This window comes from Hippichthys cyanospilos, chromosome 3 (genome assembly GCF_059441005.1).
Source record: "Hippichthys cyanospilos isolate Australia breed blue-spotted pipefish chromosome 3, RoL_Hcya_1.0, whole genome shotgun sequence".
NCBI lineage: Eukaryota > Metazoa > Chordata > Actinopteri > Syngnathiformes > Syngnathidae > Hippichthys > Hippichthys cyanospilos.
Genome location: NC_142371.1, coordinates 22,635,289 through 22,661,072, shown reverse-complemented (window position 1 = coordinate 22,661,072; position 25,784 = coordinate 22,635,289). Strand labels below are relative to the sequence as shown.

Here is a 25,784-nt window from a genome sequence, read left to right as displayed (position 1 = left end):
TTGCGCGCCGCTGGCGGGGCTGATGACTTGGATGAGTAGCGGCGAGAAGAAAAAGAAGCTCCACCTCGCACAAGCCTGGCAACAATTGGCTGCAACACACGCACACACACATTACCGACACACACCACCTGTTGGGCGGCTTTTAACGCATTGCTAACACTGCTAGTGCGCTATTATGTCACTTTGCTTGTGTGTGTTTTTCTTTTTTTTTTTTTTTTTGAAGCTGTAAGCTTTTGCAAACCATGTCGATATCGATCTGTGCTTGCGTCGTGGGAATGACGCTAGCTAACTGAAAAGGTCGATAAACTCAAGTTACAGTCCCCATTGAAGGCAAATGGGCACTCATTGTATTTCATGTCAAATCAAAGCGCGCTAATATGAATTAAGATGTAATTCGCTGTCGTTGCAGTGACAAAATCAAAGATGGTTTTATCGTGGGACCTCTGGAACTCATCCAAGGAAAATTTCCTGAAAGGGAGGGTTTATTTGAATTGTCGATATAATCGCATATGCACGGATGAACCGAATTTAGTATGCTTTCTTGGCTCATTAAAGAGTATCGCTGTAAAAGTAAAGAAATAACTAACCAATCTAGCCTCCTTTTGCAAAATAAATGTTACACTTAGTCTAATAGTGCAGGAAATTTGAAAGCGTACTCGGTGAATGAAAAATAAATGACGTAATCAGAGCGCCTTGCCAGATGTGAGAATTCTGGCCGCTAGAGGGCAGCAGTAGCAAGTATTTGATACACATGAGGCCCTTTGTAAAAACTCAGATACGTTCATAGTAGTTTCGTTAATAAAAGATCAGTAGATAGTCTACTTTATTTTTGTGTTTTCTACAGTTTTCCTACTTTGAAATGCGTGATTTAAAGAAATTCCATGTTTTAATGTTTAAAAAAAATCTTAATATTTAGAAACTTTTTAGATTTCTAATACTTGAACAATGCACAAACTGAGTTCTCATACTTGAACTTGAATTAAAACAATTCTATTTATACTTTTAAAAAATTAAGCAACTTTTAAAACATGTATTTTCTAAAGTTTAATACTCTAGAAATGTCAGAAAAACATTCTGGTTATCATATATTAAAAATGCAAAATGAATTTTCAAATAACTTTCTCTTGTTTTCATACTTAAAAAATACGTTATGGTTTTCATACTTAAAAAAAAAAACATGTTTTCATACTTCAAAAAAATTAAACGTTTTGTCATTTTAAAATGATCTTTTTTAAATATTTATTTTTAAAAATCCTTTTCATTTTATGCTTTAAAAATGTTCATTAAAAGCCCAACAAGTTTTTTACTTTTCATACTTCAAAAATGAAATCTATAATATATATTTTCAGTCATTTTGAGATGTTACTTTACACAGAGTAAATTGATTATACACTTTTACGCTACAATATTTAGAATAATTTTATAGTATCCTCCACTTGTGCGCCCAAATTCATATACCAAATTTGCAATATGTAAATCATGTATTCATGAAAAACATTTTATTTTTCGAATGGGTTTTAAAAGGAACTCTGAGGCCTTTTGATGAAACATTAAAGAAAACGCATCAATAAAGAAATGTATGCAAATAATCTTATATTTTCCAACCAATTGCCAATATTTTACCCATTCTGCCAAGATATGTAATTATATGTTGTTGTATGGATAGAAGTGCACATTTGGGATTTATTACCTTATTCTATTTACTTTTACACCCCTCAAATAAAAAAGTTACTACTACACTAGGTGGAGCCTGCACTACACCAACCGCTTCCTCAAGCATTTCCATGCATTCTCATTCTACATTCATGCCTTCCTTCAATTTTTCTTTCGCGCTTGTAATTTGGGTCTCCGGGCTCGTCTTTTGTGAATAAAATGGTCGCCGTGGCCCGGCAATCACCCGACAGGGATTCCGTCAGGCCGTAGCGTCATTTGCGTAGCCGCTCGTAGGGGGCCAAGGCCACTTTAATCCAACCCCCGGAGGAGGCGTCCAGTGGGAGCGAGCGCTAGTATTAAAGCAGGCAGGCAGGCAGGCGGGCGGGCCTACATAGCAGATTGAGACAGTTGAGAGGTAATCCAAAAGGCTTTAATTCGGGCACGTGATCCTGGGATGGGATGTTTTTCCTTTTCTGGCTTATTTCTGCTTAGTGCATGAATTGCGCTCTAAGTCGGCCGTATTGTAGTGGTCTTAAAGGAGATGTACTGCCTTGAGATGTGTTATCCATTTGTGATGATACATTTTGCTCGCAGAGACATTCTGAGATCATATCGGTCACTTTAGCGAAGATAAAGATTATATGATTGTATTGTTCTTTCATCCTAAGACCCACTTTATTTATTTGTGTCCATTTTGTCTCAATAGGACAGCAAAATTGATCAGATACCGTCCAAACATGAGACATCATTGGAAAGGTCACAACGTCCTCCACTGAGCACACAAGGACTTATTAGGGTAGCCCCAATGTGTTTAAAGATATACAGATGTCCACGACAGAAGACACCAAATGAATTGGCTAGGTCTCTTGGCTTGTTTTTCTACGTATGTTGCGCCACCGTTTGTGTTCAAATATCCTGGACATTAATTCTTTTTTGCTGGCTTATCTTTTGTGTTTTTAAGTATATGATAGAATCAAGCTAGCAGACCTTAAAGGGACAATGTGTAAGACAGTTTTTCGTTACAGACAGCAGGAGGTGCTGCAGGTTTTGTCCACAGCTATAACAAAAATGGCAGCATCCTGAGGAGTGCCACCCCCCCATGTAATATCATTTAATGATTACTAGACATATGATTATATTTAAAACATACTGTTGGTTATTCGCAAGATCTTCTCAAATATGCGATGGGGGGCGCTTGAGGAAACGAGCTTTGCTTTTGCGCTGTGTAGTGTAGTAGCACATCCACGCCACCAGGTAGTGCTGTGGAGCTCCCATAGTCAAAGTCTGTGCAGGAATTAGAAACTTTAAATTGCTAATATGCATCTAAACCACATTAATGGTTAAGGTGATTTAGAAAAACAATGTTTTATAACTTTTTTCAGGTTCAAATATTTAAGATATTGGCGTTAAGGTTCCAAATCAATTTATATTTATTATTATTCGTCAAATGTATTCAAACGTTTCATCTGGTCAAAGCAAATTTCTAGTTGCCTTTTTTATTTCAGGCAATACATTTTTTTTTCAGATTCAGAGTAAGCTGTAACTTGTATAAACCCCTGTAAGAAGTCAAAGTAACATTTAGTGAAATTCGAATGGCTTTTTATCTTTTGTTAATGTTGACAAGGATACAATTTTAGGTATCATTTTACAATTTTCATCGATAGTGATTGCATTTAGAGTGGGGGGGTGGGTTCTCTTTCCTTGAGGGTGCCTTTGTAAATCAAGAATTGAGAAGCAGTGTTACAAGGCAAAGGTATGTTTTGCCCTGCAGTTTGACAGTTAAATGAACTTGTAGTGGCAGTAGGCATTTTGAAGTCTTTGGCTGTTGTGTTGCCTTCCATCCGAGCCACTTTTTGAGCTTCAATCCAAGTCCGCAGCGTGCAGATTAAGTGCTTTGGTTATGTAAGCACGCATCTTTCCCTTTGTCATTAACAAGAGAACAATCTCACCGCAGGAAGATTTGCTTTTAGGATGATTAGATGTGATTCTATGTTTTTTTTTTTTTTTTTGTATTATTTATTTACTGTTGGGTCACAAGAAGAAGGCAAGGCAGGAAGCAGACTTGGCAGTCGGAAACAAACGTCTTTAATCGCTGTAAAGAGGATTTATTAGGGAAAAGTGACTTTTTAATGTTTCGCAAACAAATGATTGTGTCTCTGGGGTGCCTTCGCAGCCGTCAAGTGTGAAATTGATGGATGTGGAAACAAGCGAAAACGATGGCGCTTTGAGATAATAGTTTAATGATCCTTGTATGCCAAATTGTTTCCTCAATTGAATTGAATGGAAATGCCAGTTTCTGCTTCCTCTAAAAAACAAACAAAACAAAACACCCATAGGCCTTTTGGGAGCAGTAGAAGAAAGCCCCACCGCAATATTGTACACATGACAGCCTCAACTTGATGGAAATATCATTAGTCAACCTTCACAAAGAAACCACATTTATGCTCAGTAGGTTATCCAATTTCATAATTGTAAAAACTCATACCCAACTCAACCCAACTTGTCACATGCCACCTCTCGTTACCTGTCATGTTAACGATTTATTTTTGCACATTTCTACTATAATCTCAGAAGAGGACAAATTAAGTTGCATATTTTTCTGTGGACACATTTCTATTTATAATTATTACTTTTTGAGAACAGGTCTGACGTTTTATGTTGATTATTTTTTAGGGGACAAATTTTTATTAATAATCAAGTTAACGATTTATTTTTGTAAACAGATCTCTACTGTAACCCCAAAACAGGACGCTTTATGTTTCATATTTTTCTTCGAACCAATATTTATTTATAAGTATTTTTTTAGAGCAGGTCCGACACTTTATCTTGATTTTTTTTTTTTGTGGAAATATATGTATTCATAATTAAGTTATTTCCTTTTGAGAACACATTTCTTCGATGATCCAAAAGAAGACACTTTGGGTTGATTATTTTTTTGCGGACCAATACAAGTGACGTTTGAAAGGGTCTAAACTTTAATAAATCAGACACTGATGGCATGCTTTCAGTCTTTTTTTTAAATTACTTAAGAATGTTTTATGGGATACTTGACTGAAAAAATATTTCACAGGGTATACGTCACTGAAAAAAGGTCGAGAACCACTGGTTTATCCCATGAAGCACTAGCATTAAGCTAGTAGAGGCTCTCTGATGGTTTTACTTTAAATTAGCTTTTTATTTTATTTTTGAGTTGATAGATAACTTAAATTGGGAAATAAAGAGCTTAGTTTTTGAAGAATATTTTCTATGTGCCAAAAAGTTATTTTTATTCCAATATTGACACTTTAAGTAAAACCAAGTGTTCATTCTTTGCGGATTTTGATCACAAGACTGCCAGCAAGCTATTATGAAGAAAATGTTAAAAAAAAAAACACAGCACTTGTGCATTGTTAAAGCATTTAATAGTTGTCACACATAAAAAGTCATAGTGAGACGAATGACAAAATGTTAGTCTCATAGCATAATTGCCCATGCCATTTTTTTAGCATACAAGGAAAACAAGAATCAATCAACAAACAGAGCGACTCATTGCCTTGAACCAATCTTTGAATAACCTGCATGACTGAGAATGTACACTTTATTGACATTATGCCAGTACGTTAAAAATGAATTTCATAATTATGCTATTAGGCTGAAAAAAAGTAACCCAGCACACACAATAAAATTCTTGACCTGAATATTTACAAAACAGTGCTTGGGGTCATATTCTGATCCAAAAAAAATAAGTTAGTGAGGCACATATTCTCCAGTGTGGTACAAGTACAGAACAATAAAAAAGGGGGGGTTTCCATGCTTATTAAAAACTTAATAAACATAATAATAATAAAGTGTGAAAAAGTCTGGACAAAGCTGCTTAAGCTTCAAACGGTAAGGGGCACATTCCTATGTACATGAAGCATCCGAACTTCTTATCTACTCCACCTATTTATTGCTTGTTCTTTCCTGACCGATCTTCACAGTGAGCGTATCTATTCATGTTGGCAATGAAAACGTGGCAAAAATGGATCATGAAACAAGCACTTGAAAGATTTTATAGAGCCAGAAAGATTTGCATCTGAATGTTTTTTCACATTAGCAGCGAGCGTAGCGAGATGTTTAGAAATCTCCACGTTGGGAACTATGCGCAAGTCCAAGAAAGTGTCTCAGAAAGACGTCCGAGTAGTCCTCAAAACGGTGATGCTTGGTTATCTTTAAATAAGTTTCATGGTGAACCTGCCGCCTTCTCCGCCATCTCCTCCGCCTCCCATGGAGGAACGAGGAACAAAGTCAATGGTGGCCGTGTGCTTGATCTGTCCTTTGCTCTGGCTCCAGAAGAACATGAAGATGAAGCAGATGGCCACGGAGCTGAGGAAGGACAGGAAGCCCATGGTGGTGGCGATGATCAACGTCTTTGCGTCAAAGGGGTACGGCTTCGCCAGCTGGGCCGAGGAGTTGGTGGCTTGAGGGATCGGAGGTTCTAACCAGTCCTCTTCTGTGAAGAAAGGGATGGTTCGGTTGTTCGAGCCCCCCTTCACGTAGAGGCCGACCGTAATGCTGTCGTTGCCGGCGGCGTTGCCTGCGAAGCACTGATAGGTGCCGCTGTCGTGGACCTGCGCAAACCGCACCTCCAGGGTACCATTGGGTAAAACTCGGATTCTTCCCGTTGGAGAAATCACAGTCCTGTGGGATGAGATCCAGGTGATGGATGGAGCAGGATCCCCATCCGCCTTGCAGGAGAAGAGAACGTTAGTGCCGTCCTCCACCCTGGCCTCCTGCGGCCTGCGGTCCAGGATCCGAGCGGGCCGGCAGGTGAACACCTTCGGCAGCTCCTTTTCGGAAAAGTCCCGGAATTCTCGCTGCCTCACCGTGTCGGGGGACGAGCATGCGGGTTGACGGCCGTCAAAGTTCAAACGTAATCGCCGACGGACCACCCAGAGCAGACGGCAGTCGCAGGACAGGGGGTTCGCGTCCAACCTCAGCACTTGAAGATTTCCCACCGAGTGCAAAGTACTCTCCTCCAAAGTTGTAAGCTGATTGGATGTCAAGTTAAGCATCCGGAGCGAGGCAAGACCCTTGAAGGCACCGGGCTCAATTCTTAGCAGATTCCCACCGGCTAGGTGTAACTCTTGAAGTCTTAGTAAATCTCGCAACAGGTTACCCTGAATAACTGAAATAGGGTTGTAGGACAAGTCCAGGAAGCGTAGGTAGGCCAGGTGACGCAGAGCTGAGTAGGGCACCACGCTGAGGTTGCAGCCGCTGATGACCAAAACGGTCAGGTTGAGTCCAATCAGGCTATTGCTGGCCATCGTGTCCAGTGAGGGCCAGTTTGCCAGGATGAGCGTGTGCAAGCGGTGAAGGCGGCGAAAAGCATTGTTAGGGAGCGTAGAAATAGTTAGGCGTAGCAGGCGGAGGTACGTGAGGCCCTGGAGCTGAGATAACGCCTCAGTGGGAATGGACGTCAAATTACTGCGGTTGATGTTGAGCTCCTGCAAACTCTGCAAACCAAAGAAAGCTCGCTGGGAAATGAATACAAGGTCGTTCTCATCAGCATCCAGTGTCTGCAGGTTCACCGTCTCTCTGAAAGTGTAGTCCAGGAAGACCAAAATCTCATTCTGGCTCAAATCTAGAAAACGAAGACCAGACAGGCCAGAGAAGACACCAACGGGAAGGATCTTGAGCCGATTATTTTTGAGCCGAAGCCTCCTCAGATTCTGAAGCCCATGGAAAGCTTCTACTTCAATCATGGAGATCATATTGTCACTGAGGTCCAGATCCTGAAGTTCATGGAGGCCGGAGAACTGGTGGCGCCCCACCGTCCGAATTTTGTTGTAGGATAGATCCAAACGCCTTGCATCGCCAGGAAAGCCCTCCGGGATGGAGTTCAAATGTTTGCCCGAGCAGATGACTTCCTTCTCCTCGGGCCGACACGAACAGCGAGGAGGGCAGCTTCCTGCCGAGACTCCCACCTGGAGCAGGATGCCCCATGCCACCCATCCACCCACAAACATCTTGCCCCCTTTCTGAAAAGATACACAGATAGAACGTTAGTTAGAAGCTGATGGAGAAGTACAAATTTGACCTAACAAACAGAAGTACCGTGTCAGTGCCTGTGTGCCGAGGATCATAACCAGCACCAGTCAAGTCGAAGTCAATCCTGGGTCTGGTGGTCTTGGGGTAATCTAGTCCTTGGCATCCCCGTTAGCATTGCCTGGAATAAAGAAAGAGGTCTGTCTTCAGTAGATGCATGAAACACTGTTTCTGCTCTCCGCCAAGTTTGTGACCACATCATTAGTTGCAGGATTTTTTCACATTTATGCACCCTGCTGATTAAATGTCACAATGTAGAAGAACTGAAAGAAGCGCACACAAGCAACAGCAGGGGGGAAGGAGCTGTAAAAGTTTAATTTAGTCGCAGCTGTGTGCTGGAGCTTGTAGCTTTGGAAAGCTGTTTGAACATTAATTCAAGATACTCGTTAACCAACTTTAGGTCCTTGTAGTTTACTGGTCTGAGGTAGGCAAAACTGTCATTATATCGGCCCATCATTAACGGAAGATTTGTAGACTGAAAGGACCGTCTGTATTGAACTTGATCTTCAGATGTAAACCTGCTTCGGTCGGTACTTTTTCGACTTTGTCACTGATTTTGTTGGAGGAGGGGACAACTAAACAGGGCCAAAAAGAACTGGCTTCTTGTGGAGTTGAGTCAACTAACTCACTCTTTGAAGTTAATTAGATGCTGGTTGTTTCTTTCCCATCCTCTGCATGCACTAGGGAGCTGAAATTTCTCTCCGATGCTACAACATGGCAAGACCAGTTAGTTATCACACTACCAGGAATGTGAGATACCTTTGCTAAAATACCACACAAAAGATGTGAAAGAAAATGACCCAAAAATGGTGAAAATACTGCACAAGGTTGCGCAAGCTATCATTGTTAGCTGTGTTAATACAGTAATATTACAGTAATATTTTGATACTTAATATTGGCTCATGCAGAGTTAGTATTCATGGGCATGTTGGTGCTTCTAGTAGGTTCCAGTAGATTACGAGTTAGATAACCGTTTCACAAACAACAAACCAGAAGGGAGACACCTAGCTTTTGATCACGAGGAGCACGGACAGGAACAAATCTGGTTACACTACCCTGTCTGCTCCTTCTTTTTTCATTTGGGGTTGGCCCTAGCTATAAAACTATTGCTTCCCTTCAGGGTTGGGGGAGACATATGGCAACAATGTAAACAAACAGTTTGTGATCCTTGGGGATGTAAGTGCTAGTCTATGCTGGGATCTTCTTTCCCAGGAACACAAAGATCATCTCCATGCTGTTCCGTCCTTATGTCGGGTTGTTTTGCCTGCTGTTTTTTTAGAGCTGTAGGAGACGTGCCGTCTCCTCACACCTTCTTCACAAACAACTCCAAAAAAAAACACCCATGTCTAATAATCTACTGACATTCTTATTGCAAAAAACAAATATGGAATAATGGATATACACGTATTCCTTTACATAAAACAATGTATATCTATAGCATCTGGGTATAACGTGAGTAAAGCTAACCTGACAAGCCTGCAATTTTTTTTTCATTTTCACAGCCTGAGTGAAAATAAAGAACAGAACATGCACATGTATGTAGGTCGAATGCGAAGCAGATGTTCCGCCAGTGAGAGAATTCTGCACACCAGGACAAGCCGACAACAAAATCATCACCGACCGACGATTAAAGTTCACATCGCGCTTTTTTTTCGTTAGGACACTTCACGTGGCTAAAAAGTGGCCTTAAAAAGCACTCAACACCCTGATTGGCGTGCACGTGAGATCGAGGCTGCGAAAAGCCGCGAGTGTCGCCTCCCAACGCGCACATGAGGCCTCAACGGGACGCCTGCAGGCGGGCATCTGGAGCGTGCCACTTTCTGTCTGCCATCTCTTTACATTTGGAAAGAGGTAAATCAAGTTTCACTCGCATGCTTATTTTTTCGCCATGTATGAAAAAAAAAATCATTTATCACAGAGGATGAAGAATATGTTTTTCTACATGCGTTACGTCGTTTGTGTATTCATTGCTTAAAGCAGTAGTTGTCAAATGGGGGTACTAGTACCCCTGGGGGTACTTGAAGGAACTTCAGGGAGTACTTGAGATTTTAAACTAAAAAAACAAACGAATATGCAAAAAAAGTATAAGTTTCAAAAACACATTTTTTTTTCAGATGTTTATTCAATATCATTTTGTAAAAAGCCAGATTCCCCCCATGCTAGAATGTTTGGACCCAACTTGTCATGTGCCACCTCTTGTTACCTGTCAAGTTAATGATTTATTTTTGCGAACACATCCATACTATAATCCCAAAAGTTAAATATTTTCCTGTGGGCAAATATTTATTGATAATTATTTATTTTTGAGAACAGGTCTGACACTTTATGCTGATTATTTTTGTGGACAAATATTTAGTAATAATTTTTACTTATTATATTTATTGATAAATACGATTTATTTTTTAATAACAGATTTCTCCTATGATCCTTCTATGGACCACTACTGATGAAGTTTGAAAAGGTCGAAAGTTTAATAAATCAGCCATCTTTTAAGTCTTTTTTTTTTTTTTAACCCATTAATGGTTGAAGGGTACTTGGCGGAAAAGATGTTTCACAGGGTGTACATCACTAAAAAAGGGTTGAGAACCATTGGCTTAAATAGTTATACCACAATGACTGCTATGCTATATTCACTAGCCTATCTATGTCATTTTGCATTGTTGGTTAGTATTAAGCCCATTGCACTTTTACTGGCTATGCACTGTTGATCAGTTACAGCTCTAGCTTGGTATCAGTTTCACAGTGTCGACTTTTAGAAGTGCCACAATGCGCCATACACACACGCACACGCACGCACACACTGAAATAGGCATGCATGTAATAAGTGGAATTCGTGTCCGTCATCACGCAGAATTACATCATCGCACATAAAGCCAATCTGTCATTTTGAAATCAATTGAAATACTTGTCATGCCTCCTCTATTGTTAGATAAAGTTTTAATCCATAAGGTCACAAGACAGGTTCTATTGTTAAACCAGTTTAATGTCAATTACGTAATGACTGCTCCAGCTGTAAATAAACTCGAAATACGACCTTGTTTAACATTTCTTTTGTTAACTTTAAAGACTGTGACTAGTCTGTTCTTGAATAAAGAGCAGAAATAAGTTTAAATATTAAGTTGTCAAGTGCTAGTTTTCATTCAACATTAGATGTGTGCTATTAAGTAAACTTAAAAAAATGACAGTGAGACATGTATTAATTTTACATGCATGTCAAAAACAATGTTGTTCTACTATTAAATCAACTTTTAATGCATGTTGTTACATCATTGTATTACGTAAGGATTTTTTTTCTTGGATTTTCTCAAAATAGCTTATTTTGATATATCATATTTGCTTGAAAGGATAGTGATGCCTGAATGATGTCAGAACATGAATTTGCGCTTAAAACTATGCTAATTTGGAGGGTTTTAACTTGCAAGAAAACTTAAGGAAATTTGCAAACGCATCATGCCTGGCAAAATCATTCCGATCCTATTAAATTACTGTGCAATGGCTCAGTAGCACCCTCTACAGGTATTTTACCTTCATGCAGTATTTTGATTTGTTTGGGTAGTTTTCACATCATTCTCATATTTTAGCCAAAGGATTGCACACTCCTAGTATTGTGATAACTAAGTGTTCTTGCCATTTTGAACTTTGACACTATCAAGGTGAAATTTCAGCTCCCTAGTATATACTAGAATTAAGGATGCAAGATTATGGTATGCTTTATGTGTAATAAATAACGTCATTGGTTTTACTTGTATAAAACTGTGGTAAATATGACATGTTTTCACAATCGGTGAAATTTCAGCTCCCTCGTCTATTCTTTCAATTCTTACCTTTTGATTTGAAATGCCTTTGATAAAAAGATCAAACGATTGGACTAAATACCTCAGAAGGGTTAAAGGAAGTAACCCAAGTTGTGTTTCACCAAGATCCAGGAAAATTGATTGTTATTTGTAGCAATGCCTTCTAATAATTTGTTATAAACAAATGTTTGTCCACAGAAGAATATTCAACATAAAGTGTCCCGTTTTTGCTCTTCACAAAAATAAATCAGTAACTTAATTATTACTAAATATTTTTCCCCAAAAACATAATCCAAATAATATGTCAGACCTGTTCTCAAAAAATAAATGATTACGAATACATATTTGTCCACAGAAAAATAATCAAGCTAAAGTGTCCTCTTTTGGGATCATTATCATGAACTTGACAGGTAACGAGAGGTGGCACACGACAAGCTTTTTACAAAAATGAAATTCAATAACCTACTGAACGTAACGTTTGTTTTATCAACTTGTATTTTCCTGAAGTCATTCATTCAATAATATTTTTTAAAGGGTTTTGCATGTTTGTTTGCTTGTTATTTTTAAAATCTGGAGTACCCCAGGGGTACTAGTACCCCCATGAGAGAACCGCTGTCATAGACGGTTCATCCAGTCAAATTAAGATTCAGGCTGTACCATCTCAAGACCTGGGGAAGAAAAACGGGTGAAAATATTTTCTAAGAACAGATTGATCCACTATTATAATCGTTAGCCGCAGCCCTAATAGGCGGCTTCTCGTTTTCACATCCTGCGACTCGCTCTCACTTCCTCTGCCGTCGTCGCTGACCTGCGATGACGCCATTTTAGTAACAGGTGCACCACGGCATGGTCGTCCGTCCTCCAGGACCGGAACACGCCGGCCCAGCGCGGCCCGGTTCTGTTGTGTGACACTGGTCTCGGGGGCGATATATTTAGCAGATGGCGGTGAGAACGACAAGCGCCTCAAATCCCCAATTAAAGTGGCTGGAACACTCGCCGCTTGTGTTTGTGTGCGTTTGCGTGCCTCTTTTTATGAGCTCGTGGCACCTGCCGCAATGTGGCGGACCCCGGAGGCCCGGTGCATGCGAGCAGCATTTACAAAAAAAAAAAGGTTTGCCTGCAGAAACCAAGCACAAGTGAGCAGCTGCTTTATGAGCGCCACAAAAAGCCCATTTCCCTCAGGACTGAATTTTACCACCCTGCTGCTTGATGTTACAAAACAGCAACAAAGACTTTTTGCCCCGCCCCCCCCCCCCCACCAAACCTTAAAAAGCTTCTAAGACTTAGCGTGTCACGCCAAGTGCCTGATGACAAGACTACAGTGCCCCAGAAATGACAATGGCAAAAATAATGTCTTTTTTTTTCTCCTGAATGGCTGAATGAATGAAGTGACCGATGCAGAGCCATTGAGAAGATTTTTTATAGTAGGACATTTTTATCATGAAATAGGCCGTTTTATATACAATAAAGATACACCTCGTTCATCGTGCGGGTTACGTGCCAAAAAATACCCACAGTAACCAAAATCCATGAAGTAGATTGACCGCCCACACACACACACACCTACACACACACACACACAAACACACAGTTATTTTCTATTGTTTAAAAAAACACATAAAATCTATATTTCGTTCTTCTGTTTCCATTTTGAACAAGAAAAAATAACTGCAATAGACATGGTCCAAAGTGAAAATCCACATAGTAGAGATTTTTTTTTTTTTTAAATAAATAAAATTGCTATTTTTTTATTGGTCTGATTTAGAAGGGAGAAAAATTTCAACAAAAATTGTGATGTAAAAATGTATGGTCATAAATGAAATTCCTTGTTTTAATAATATTTGTTTGGCACTAGTCTGATTTAAAAGGTAGAAAAATTGAAAAACAATCATGACAAACTTTCAGTTGAAAAATGTTATGGTCAAAAATATAAATCCATGTAGCAGAGGTTGTATTTTTATAATAAATAAAAGTGTGGGTTTTTTTTTTTGACTGTTCTGATTTCAAAGGGAGAAAAATCGCCAGAAAAATAGTGACATAAACCCTTAATAGAAAAATTATGGTCATAAATAAAAATCCAAGGTGCACCTTATATACTACAGAAAATACGTTTGAGAGAGTGTCTTTCCGTGTGGAATGCTTCTACTAGTTCTTTGAGGAATTTTTGTTCAATAGGAAAGATTTGGGGTCTAGTCATTCTTGACACATTTTCACTTTGTGAAAAGCATAAAGTGCCGTGTCGGCAATATTAATTATAGCAGCCATAAATGAGGCGAGGGAATTGGGCTCAGCGCGGCACCACCTCACAAATTGGGTCGATGATGCGTGTGTGTGTGCGTGTGTGTGTGTGTGTGTGTGTGTGTGTGTCGCTGATTGACAGGATACCCCTCCTCCTTAATCTTGCAGAGGTCAGAGTTCAAAAAGCAAGTTGGACATGAAATACAGTGTTTGTCCGCTTGGGGTCTTTGAAAAAGGTTTCTCAGTTTAAAGTTGCAACGATTAATTGATTAATCGACAACTAATCCGTGATCAATTGTCACTGGCAGCTCCGTTAAAATTGATTTTCCATTTGTACACCTGGCGATGGCAGTGAATGAGTTGATCAGTAATCATTTTTGATAATCGATTAATCATTCTGAGACCTGGATAGATTTGAAATGCTCAAAATCTTCAGAATTTCAGCTTCTCAATAGTATCAGTTTTCCTCTCCTCCAGAATGATTCTTTCTGTTAAAGACTCAAAATAAAACAGATAAAACCAGTAACTGAATTGTATTTGATTTGTTTCAAGACTTCTGTACTGTCAAATTGAATTTTGAAAAAACGGAGAAATTAAAACCTTTCTTTTTAATCAGATTTATCAATTATCTATAGATCGATGAAAAAAAATTGTTAGTTTGAAAGCAGTACTGGGGTTATTCAAGACAGATTTCAAGTGATTCTGGTTTTAGGAAAATCTAATAAACAAGTGTGCTTTGAAGAAGGTTTTAGCGTTTCTAGTCGTTCTTCTCTAAGGATCGTTTCTCATTGAACAAAGTTTTGAGTTGTTCTTTGGAAAATGATTTTAGGTGCTTCTTTGAGAAAGGTTTCAAATGCTGATTCTTTATGGTATCTTTATAGTGCCTTTTCTTTGTGTTTTTCTCAATTATTCATTCAAATGAAACATTTTCTGGTGAATAAATAATCAAAACAAGAATGTCCAGTTGTAAAAAGTCTGGCGTCAGCCATCGGATCCAAAAACAAAGCGCATCAAAAGTTGACTTGACACAGAAAGCTGTTTTTATCTGTTTTGACGCTCGCACAAAGCTGCCCATCGCAGTGGAAGCATCCCGCTGTCGCCGTGGCGACGCACGAAGCCGACGGTTCTCGCCAATCCCTTTTAAAAACAGATTACTCAAACGTGCTTTTGCCAGGATCTCTTATAATCTATTGTTTAATCATTTCAGCGTATTGCTTTTTGGAGAGCCCTTCATAATCCTCTTAGCTCGTCGTTATTTGTGCGCCTCCTGTGCGATAAGGCCCAAATCTCGCCACCTCGTCGCCGCCATACAACCATGACATCACCGCTGGATTTTTCTGCATGTGGGTTATTCGGATGTGTTCCATAATTGTGATTTAAACGCTGTCATAGGAGATACGAGTAACTTGAAATGTAAAAAGAAGTACCGTAGTTCCTCAAATAAGATGCACTTTTTTTTCCGATAAATGAAGGCCAAAAGTCACCATTCGAGGAAGATTTATCCGTCGGCCACATGAGCCGGGTTTTGATGCATAAATAAGAATTGTTATATCAACCGTATTCTTACCTAAAATAACTACCGTAACGGAACGAGCTGGAGTGTGTAGTCGGTTGGCAGTTAGCAGCCAGTTTCTGCTGCCGCTAACAGAAGGTTGTTAGCTGAGGTTGTTACCGGATTATTTTCAATAAAAGAAGCGAGCAGGCTGAACCACCGACCGAGTCCATCCTTGTTCACACAAGGGAATATTACTAAAATTGAGAAGTTATGATGTCTCCAGCTGATTCAATTAAGAGTTAGAGAACACGGAAATGTATTCTATTTGTTGTGTTAATTAATTAAGGTCTTATGGCATATACACACAATCATAAACTTGGTGGAACATGGATACTGCAAAATTTCGAATATTTAAGGCGAAAAAAACAAACAAAAACAACAAAACAACTGCTTCGAGCGCATTCACCTTTATAATTGCGCTGCGTTCACTGACCGCTCACAGTGTGGGAAATCGGATACACACTTAACCCACAACAAATATATTTCTCACAAATATGAACACAAGAAAATATGAAGAATTTACGAAGATGAGTTTCAACCTCTTTTGCTGTAGTTTTTGCTTTGTTGCCAAACTGTCGGTGTGTCTTATACACGATAACGTAAAAAATACCAGAGTTTGACCCCCAATCTAAGACTGCGTCCTATACATAGGTGTGTCTTATATTTGTGGGATTACAATATGTTACAAACAAGTCAAATATAGTCAGTGCTATGATTGGGCACTTGGGCCTGCAGTTTAAATCCATCTCGTCTTGGACAAAAGCAGTTTGTCATCCGCTTCTTGTCCTAAGCAGCAAGGCTGCGAGGTGATGCTTGGGAGCTAGCCAAACGCTCAATTTAATCAGCGCTTTTCATGAGCGGGAAGTGTTTGCATGATTCATTTGGAGCATTAAGGTGTACACGAGGGGGTCGGGCGGACGCGTGCTAACTGCTTCCACCGTGCTAAAGGCTTCCTTCGATCTGCGGCTGATAAATGGCGACAACTTTGACTCGGTTGCCAGTTCGCATGTTTCGCAAGGTGACATTAGTTACCTGACAACGTCCTTCACGAGCACTCTTAAGACTCACACCAATGAGAGATCTGGGCTGGACTTAACACTTCGTATGATGCCAGTATCCAACTTAGTTTATGGGTGGGACCAAGGGTGGCCATTTCTTCTCCTAGAAAGCCACAATCTGGTCTGTTTTCAATTTTTTTTCAACCCTCAACCAACTCGTCGTACTTGAATTTTCAGGTCCTCAGCAAGGTTTGAAGAAGCCCCATAACTACCCCGATTTAAATCAAGTGTGTTGGTTAAGCGGAAACTTTGAAAACAGGCTGAATTTGACTGGACTTGGCCACCCCGGTAGAGAACCTTGGTTTTCATACGCTGTGGTTTTAGTTTAAGTTTGGCGTGACTCAATAATTTCCTAGATTGATGCAGAGTCTTCTAAAGCATCATAACGTATCTCATCATTTATATTTTGGGACGATAAGCCACAACTTTTTTCTCATGATTTGAGCCCTGTGCACCTCAGCAGTAGTTTTTTGTTTTTGTTTTGCTCGTCACCAAGAGAAATTCCGGTAAAGCAGACGTGTGTATCTGTTCAAGGTGTCAATTTATGGAAATACAACTTAAAAGATGAGAATCCACGGCTGAGCTCAAAAAGTTTTAACTATATAGCATTACAAATATAAAAAATATGTACAAATTGAATAAGATCTTGTATAAAAGTTTTTGACAGTTAATTTTGATATATAATCGATTGTATGTACATGTCTGATTGTATATATGAATTGCAATATGAAGTGCAATATTTTCATGTGTTCACTGAAATAACCAATCAATTAAACAAAAGGAGACAGAAGAAGAATTGAAGTGCAGTATTGATTTTCAATTTGAACTGCAATTTTACACTGTAGTATTCTGCCAGTGTTATGTTGAAAATATTTCGGTGCTCAACATGCAGGCATGTTCAGTCTGTTAAAGATAGGATGTTGCTATAAACAGGCAAAAAAAAAATAATTAAAGCTTTCATATACCATCTTTCTTCATAAATATCTGATGTTACGACCTGCTGCTTATAGTCCAAAAAATACGCTTATACAAGATAAGATGTTGGCATGTTCGTCTCGTGTGTGTGGGTCGTGGGTTCGATGCTGACTCCAGCCTTCTGTTTGGAGTTTGCATGTTCTCCCCATGCCAGTGTGGTAGTCTGGTTTTCTCTCACATTCCCAAAACACTTGCAAATTGTCCTTAGTTGTGTTTGTGAATGTGAATGGTTGTTGATCATTGTGTGCCCAGTGATTGGCTGGCGACCAATTCAGGGTGCGCCCCCACCTGCCGCCTTAAAAACAGCTGGGATAGGCATCAGCGAACCCATGCCCCTGTTAACAAAATGGATCGATGTGTGCTGAAAGGGTTCAACAGTGACAAGCTGTTACGCCAAGACTAGCATAACATCCTGTCCGAAGTCAGACCTTCAAAATAAAAGCATGTATTATCGCACCACCCTTTCTTTGTTTAGAGGTTATACTGAATAAACAAACACAATTTGACTGCTAAATAAGCCATGATTGGATCAAACAGATGGTAGTGAAACTGTTGTTGTAATAATGTGCTTTTCAGCACTTAAATAAAAATAATAAATAATGAATGAATAAAAGGTTGAGAACCACTCTCTTAAATGACTGGATATTCAGAGCCGCAACCACAATATGCAAAAGCTCAAACTGATAATTACATAGCATACATTATGTAACCCCTTTATTCCTACTGTATGTGAATAAGTGGAAAAAAAAAAAAACTTCAAATAATAAATTTACTATATTGCCTTTGCCTGTGAGCAAAGAGAACCACAATAGTCAAATTACGTGATGGGATTTAACGAGAATGCATTACGAGGTTGGTAGTGGAACAAATTAAAGTCATAGGTCAACGTAGCGCCATATAAGGAGGGACACTTTAAAACACACCAATTTCAATGTAACCCTTCTGCACACACTTTGCCAATATAAACATTGCATTTTTTTTCCTAATTTTGTAAATGCATTTAAAGGTGTAATAATGTTATTTATTAATATTTTTTTTTCCTTCAACAACTCAAATTGTTCAGCGGTTTAAAACCTACAAAAAAACTAAAATAAAAGATGGTATGTCTTTATAGTCTGTGACGTGATGATGACACATTAACTGGTCTCTACCGCCACCTACTGTCTTGAGGTGAAATACAAGCCAACAAAGAATTTTCTGTTTGACGACATAGTTTGACCGGTCCAATATTTGGACAATGATTATTTTCGTACACAAAATCTCGCACGTCCAGCTGCAATCAGATAGAAATGTCAGATCTGTTGCATTTTGAAATTTTACATGTTTTAATCCTCTGCTGGAATTTTCAGGTCCCTGGTGTTTTTTCCTAGTTGATTCTTTGATGATATCATAAAAATTTCAAAGGTATTCCCATCATTTGTAACATAATGCCACAAGGGTTAATAATGACTGAAATGACAACTATTTCAATTTCTCACTGCTTTATTGCTTCTCGTCAAACGAAGCATTGCTATAGCGATGTTGACGCCATGTTGCGCTTTATGTGAGCCAGATGATACATTGTGGACATGCGCACTTAAGAACTGATGTGGAAATGATGAAATTATGATGCGTTTTACTTTTAAATGATAATATTGTGGATTCTGGATTCTTTTGAATTGACCTGTTATTGTTTTGGTTTTGTTTCACTTTTCCTGCATTTAAACTCATGTTAGTCTCTACATTGAAATGAAATAACTACAATAAGATCTTACCTTCAGGGTTAACAATTTGATTATTTAAAAATGACCCCAAAACACTTTTTTAATCACCTAAAGAGGCGGCATACAATATAAGAGAGGATGATTTATTACGGCTGCTTGGGTGTATAAAAAACAGAGTCCGTATAAGTTAAAACTGAATATTACCTCCGATTTCATCGTTCATTCAACCTTGAGAAGAACTATTTGGATTAAAGTCAAAGTAGATCAAGTGCTGTCCCAGTTCTGACTCAATCAAGCGTAACATGACCGCGCCGTCCATAAAGCTGATTTAGCGCTAACGCAAAACACAAAGCTGCCTGTTGGTTCAGCTGCGTGAAAACAACAGCAACAATAAATTCACCGTCATAAAAAGTATGTAAACATACCCGTCCAGACGAGCTTCCATCGCAGCTACTTTCGCCTCCAGGATCGGGTCCCGTCCTGGTCCGCGGGCGCCCGCCGTCCCGTTTTACTTCTCGGGACCTCGGAGAGTTGTCATCATTAGACCGCCTCAAGAATTCAGGTCGACTTTGCGCGTGTGCGCTCGTATGTGAGAGAGAGAAAGTTGCTGGCGATGCCGCATCTTCATCCCTCCCCCTCCTCCCGTTCCAGGCGGGAAGCACGTGATCTCTCGGATTCGCCAATTACGACGGAGCGCAGATTGGAACGCGGCCTGAAAAGCCTCCAAGTTTTGAGTGATTATTACTGGATAGACATGGGCTGGTATTAGATTCTGATGGCGTAAGAGCAGTGATCATGGTGTCACTGTTTAAAAATGATAGCTCTATTTTTCCCCCTGTACACAATTTTAATAGTGCCTTGTCACTGGTAAAGTATTTGTGGCTTCCTTTGTCAGTTTTGACCCGATTTGGGCCATTGATCTTGATGCAGCTAACAAATTGCATTTAAAATAATCACTAGGAGGCTAAAAATGACTATAATAGTCTGGGGTGGGCGCAAGGTGGTGCCTGGGGGGAGGGGGGGGGGGCTTTGTTTTTGTCATTTGAAGTGTAATTGCAGAATAATAAGAATTGTTTTTTATTTACTTATTTTGTTTCAAGTACTTTGATGCCCTTTGTTATTTTTTTCAGTTTTAGACTAAGCTGTAGTCAGTATAAACGCTGCAAAAAATAGCAGTTTTTTAATGTTGATTTTTATTGTTGAGGGGGGCTTTGTTTTTGTCATTTGAAGTGTAATTGCAGAATAATAAGAATTTTTATTTATTTACTTATTGTGTTTCAAGTACTTTGATGCCCTTTGTTATTTTTTTCAGTTTTAGACTAAGCTGTAGTCAGTATAAACGCTGCAAAAAATAACATTTGTTGAATGTTGATTTTTATTGTTGGGGGGGGCTTTGTTTTTGTCATTTGAAGTGTAATTGCAGAATAATAAGATTTGTTATTTATTTACTTATTTTGTTTCAATTACTTTGATGCCCTTTGTTATTTTTTTCAGTTTTAGACTAAGCTGTAGTCAGTATAAACGCTTGTTGAAAGTTGATTTTAATTGTTTTAATAATAACAGTTGTTGAAAGTTGATTTTTATTGTTTTTTTCTTTCTTTTGTTAATGTTGAACAGGATACTGGTTTAGGTATACAATTTTTATAGATAATAATTTTATTTATAGTCAGCGCGGCGAGTGGGGGGGGCACAAAAACTTTTCTCTTTCCTCTGGGTTTATATACAGTAGTTACTTTTTCTGTTTTTCCAAGCATATCTGAGCTTTAGACACGTACTATGATGGTGGCAGAGATAATCAGAATATGGGGGGGGGTGAATCCCCAAGCTGTCAGCTCCGGGAGGATTTTTTTTTTTTTTTTTTTTTGTGGATGTTTTTACTTTGCGCTGGCAAGCCGCCCGCATGATACATTTCCCCCCGGCCCGCTGAGAGTTGGGACCAGGATTGGACAAAGGTTTGTTGCCATCTCGAGCAATGTGTCCTGCCAAGAAGAACATCCTTGTTTTGTGTATACACATTTAACGGATAAATTCTCTAGTAGTATTCGTCAAAGTGCGAAACAAGTTTGCCCAAAATGGTCAATTCTGCTTTTAATATTGGGCATGTGTACTTGAGACTTTTTTTGTGTCTCCTGTTAAGACAGATGTCCACCCAATTTTGGGCTGTCTTCTTTTTCAGAAAGGCCAAATTGACCCTAAATCAACAGCTTCAAAACAAAATGGCTGACTGGTCAATTTAGGGCCGTAAGAATGTTAACCCTGACGACAAAAAAAACGACGATGAATTAATCATTCAAATAACCAACAGTGAGTTAATCAACATAACAAACAAACATAATCAGACCACTGCAATTTAATTTGAATTTAAGGGTTTGAAAATGCTAGCCTACGTGTACTTATAATAACTAATATTTAATAAGCATTTCGATACAGTTGGGACGATTCGAGTACAAATGCTCTCTCGCGGTTTTCCGTTTTTCGGCGGTTCAAATCCAGAGGGGCTCAATTAGACTCGGCAGAATTAAGAGTAAGCAACCCCAATGGTGATCTTTCACCTTTCTGTCCGGATCTTCAAACAAACAGCAGGCGGCTAAAGACACCAGGGCTCAATAGGGAGCCAATTAGTGAACACATAACACACACGCACTAAGTACACACACACTCAATTTGTGCACACATCAGCATTGCGTCTCGTGAAAGAAAATGGAGAAGTATGAACTAAGAAAGCAAATTTTGCCCATTGAGCCTCAAGACTAGCGGAAGAGTCTTTTTCTGCATAGTAGACACAAGTGGGAAAAGTTTTTAATATGCCCCCCCCAAGCATTTACATATCCAAAATGGCATTTCTGTCCTCTCAATAATGCCCTTGCATGTGGGAAAGGAGAGCCACAGTCACTTTGTAACAAAAAAAAAAAAAAAAAGCTGCTGTTGGTCACAGCTCACACTCACATCCAAATAACCAACCTGGCTCTGTCTTAAAGGCGCGCACACATGTCCAAAGGATTTATTTTCAAGTACAATTAATATGTAATATGCTTTATGTGTGTGTTTTACAGTAAATGGTATACATTTAAAACTGGATTAATGTTTTTTTTTCATATTGTCTCTCAACCTAGCCTCTTCATTTGTGTCCACTCTTGTGGCGATTTTTTTCTCAGCAAGACAGCAAAGTTAATTGCATCTTACCCAAATGCAAGAGACGTCATCAGAAGGCCGTGATGTCCTCTATTCATAATATTAGACCGACATAGTAAGGTAGCTTCAATCAGTCCAAATCCCAATGTCCACAACTGTGGACACAAATGAATAGGCTGGGTCTTAGGAGGATATATTGTGGTTTTTAATTCATTGGAGGGAGGGGCACTCTGGAATGCTTGCCTAAAGTTTTTTTTTTTTTAACTGCGTTTTAAAAATGTTAAGTAAAGAGAAACACACACCGGTCCATCAGGCTGTCCAGCAGATGGACGCAAGACGTTGTCTTCTGATCCATTGCGTGTTCCGAGACATTATTATGATATGTGCTTCGTGCTATTGAGGGTAGGGTAAGAGGAGAGGTGAGGTGAGGCGGTGGGGGTTGTGCACAAGGAGGTAATGGCTGCCAGTAACATCTGGCCATCCTGCTGCCATCCTCAGGCTCCGCCTCCCTAAAGAAAGATGAATTATACGTGGGGATTAGCTCCCGGCTCGTCCTTCAGGGTTTCATTTAAAGCTTTCGCTACCATTCGCTACGACGCGGTCCTGAAATGAAATCTCTCAGTTCCCATTTCAAGTGGTTCTTTAGTAGTCAATGACTTAACATGTTAAATGTTCAATTAGGTAACATTCTAAATTGAGCATAGCCCAGTTGGCCCATATGTAAAGAGTAACGCCATATTGCCTCCAGCTTTGACAAGCTCATTTCTCATGTAGAGCGGTATAAGCGAGGCAAGGCGACCTCGGTAAAATATTTACAACTCGGAAGCGCATACCTCAGGGTCAAAAGTTTGCGACTGGGATAAATCATGGCTTTAGCAACTGCTTTGGAATTTTCAGTATTCAGGCAAGATCAGTAAAGTCGACTGGAAGACAAATTGTCTTTGGTTTCATTAAATTTGAGACATGAAATATATTCATAGAGGAGGCTAGTGTTCTTGAGAAGAGTCTTATGCATACAAGTCACTACTGAATATAATCCAAATTGCTCAGAATACATCAGAATAGAATAGAATCAGAATCAGAATGTCTGGTGATTTTTTTTTTTTTTTTTTGGCCATATCGTCCAGCCCTACTCCCCTGTCAATTTTTGTTTAAAAAAAAAAAAATAAAATAAAATAAATATATATATATATATATATATATATATATATATATATATATATATATATATATATATATATATATATATATATATATATATATATATATATATATATATATATATTAGGGTGTTGTATGTTATGTTAGCCAAATGGCTAACATAGCACACTGCGTTTTCGTCATGTTTTTCCACTCTGTTTCCAGTGATTTTGTTAGCGTAAGCGGTGCACCCAAATCCACCCGAAAGTGTACTTAGAAAAATAAATCAGCCGACCATACTTTGAGCAAGTCAAGCTGACCTATGACAGGTTTAGGAACTCACAGATGGCGCGAAGATGACACACCCCCAACCGTGCGGCATTCCTGTTTGACGTTGAAGCATGTGACCTTCAGAGCGGCACGTAAATCCCGTCATCATGAATGAAGGCCAGGCGATATTTCAAAGCCGTGGCGCTAATACGCCAAGAAATGGACCCTTTTACGTTTTAAATCCATACCCAGGCCACAGCTGCCGCCTTCTCTAATGAAGGGGGCGTGTAATGCCGACCACCACACACACGCGCGCGCGCACACACACACACACACGTGTGTTTCATTCGTGCGCATCAGCGCTTTCACGGATCTAAAAATATGAATTAAAGGCCAGGAGTGTAGCGTAGCCCGGGTACGCCAAATGCTAATCCCAAGTCGGAGGCGGATCAGCATGCGGCAGATGAAGCGTCAGGAAAATTCTGAATGTGTGTCGGCAGCTTGTTGTGTGACTTGGTCGTGCGTGATTAGAGGGGGTTTTCTCTCGCTCCCGCCTACGACCCCAAAGTAATCCCGGCGTACACGACGGCACATGTGCTCACCGACATGAAGCGATTAGACGCCGTGGAGCCCGAATGACTTTTGTTTTTATGCCTGGCAGAACTTTAATGAACCATCGATCGGTTTCCACATAACCCGGTTTAGGTACTTCTCGATTTCGTGCAGGAACGGTGGTTCCATTACAGTATAGTTTTTATTAAGCTTGGAAAAAGCTTTTTTTTTTAAATTGAATTGTGCGCTATTTTAGTCAGCAATATTATGGAGGTATATTTATGGAACTATTTTGTATAAAAAAAAAATAAAAACGTTATATCATTTTGATTATTCAAAGTTGGCGCCTTTCACTTTGATAGCAGGTTTTCGCATCCTGGTATTTTCTCCGTTACCTTCATGATGTGGATAATACTTAATGGCCTGGAATGACTTTCAGTCCACAGCTGTATATTTTCAGGAGTTGATAGCTTGATAATATCTTGGCATTTTCTCAGTTATCTTTATGATGTGGATGATGCTCTCTGATGTGGAATGACTTTCTGTTCAGAGCTGTGTATTTTCAAGAGTTAAAAGCTCGATAATAGCTTAGTCTTTTCTCAGTGTTATGGTGTGAATAATACTTTATGAACTCATAATGCTCTATGAAACAGTGCATTTTAAAGAATAGCTTGATAACATTTTGCCATATGAGGTGGGTGAAACTTTATGGCCTGGAACAACTTTCAAATCACAGATGTGCATTTTAAAGAGTTAATAGCTTGATGACATCTTTGCATTTTGATGTGGATGATACTTTATGAGCTGAAATGACTACACCCTGTGATTTTCTCAGACAGCGTTATGATGTGGATGAAACTTTATGGCCTGGAACAACTTTCAAATCACAGATGTGCATTTTAAAGAGTTAATAGCTTGATGACATCTTTGCATTTTGATGTGGATGATACTTTATGAGCTGAAATGACGACACCCTGTGATTTTCTCAGACAGCTTTATGATGTGGATGATACTTTATTAGAGATTATTTTTATTTCACACATGTTTTTTAAAGCTAATAGCTTCCTAACATTTCGGGATTTTCTCAGTCTGTTTTATGATGTGGATAAGATTTTATGATCTGAAATGACTTGCAGATCACAGCTGCACATTTTCTAGAGTTATTGGCCTGATAAAATCTTAGTATTTTCTCAGACTTGAAATGACTCTCACTACACAGCTGTGCATTTTCCAGAGATAATAGAGGTCTTGGTATTTCCTCAGTCAGCTTTATGACGTGGATGAATTTGTATGATCTGTAATGATTTTCAGTTCACAGCTGTGCATTTTCATATATTAATAGCTTAGATTTTTTGAGTAAGTCAGCAGTGTTTCCAAACTTTTGAATGGCACTGCATACGGTCGTGGAACTTCCCAACATTGTCGGACACTTGTGATATGGAAAGCTTAAACTAAAAAGTAGTTCTCAGTATAATTTCATACATATATGACCTATTAAAAAATGTTTTGTCAAAATGAAAACCCAATTAGACACTCCGTACCGTACACAAGTGATAAGGGGTTACATTTTATTCCAGGAATATCGGTTATGTCGCCATGGTGTAGAAGGATGTGGATGGTACCTCGTATCCACAACGAAGCCTTCCAT

General features: G+C 39.1%; 1 protein-coding gene across 1 annotated transcript; it reads right to left on the bottom strand.

Moving 5' to 3' along the window:
- Positions 1-5,032: 5,032 nt before the first annotated feature.
- Positions 5,033-19,622, bottom strand: lingo4b (leucine rich repeat and Ig domain containing 4b). The gene is made up of 3 exons (XM_088409489.1): positions 19,468-19,622; positions 7,729-7,840; positions 5,033-7,652 (listed from the first exon to the last, which is right to left on the bottom strand). The coding sequence occupies exon 3, from the start codon at positions 7,638-7,640 to the stop codon at positions 5,844-5,846; it is 1,797 nt and encodes a 598-aa protein (XP_088265615.1). The 5' UTR covers positions 7,641-7,652; positions 7,729-7,840; positions 19,468-19,622; the 3' UTR covers positions 5,033-5,843.
- Positions 19,623-25,784: the final 6,162 nt, after the last annotated feature.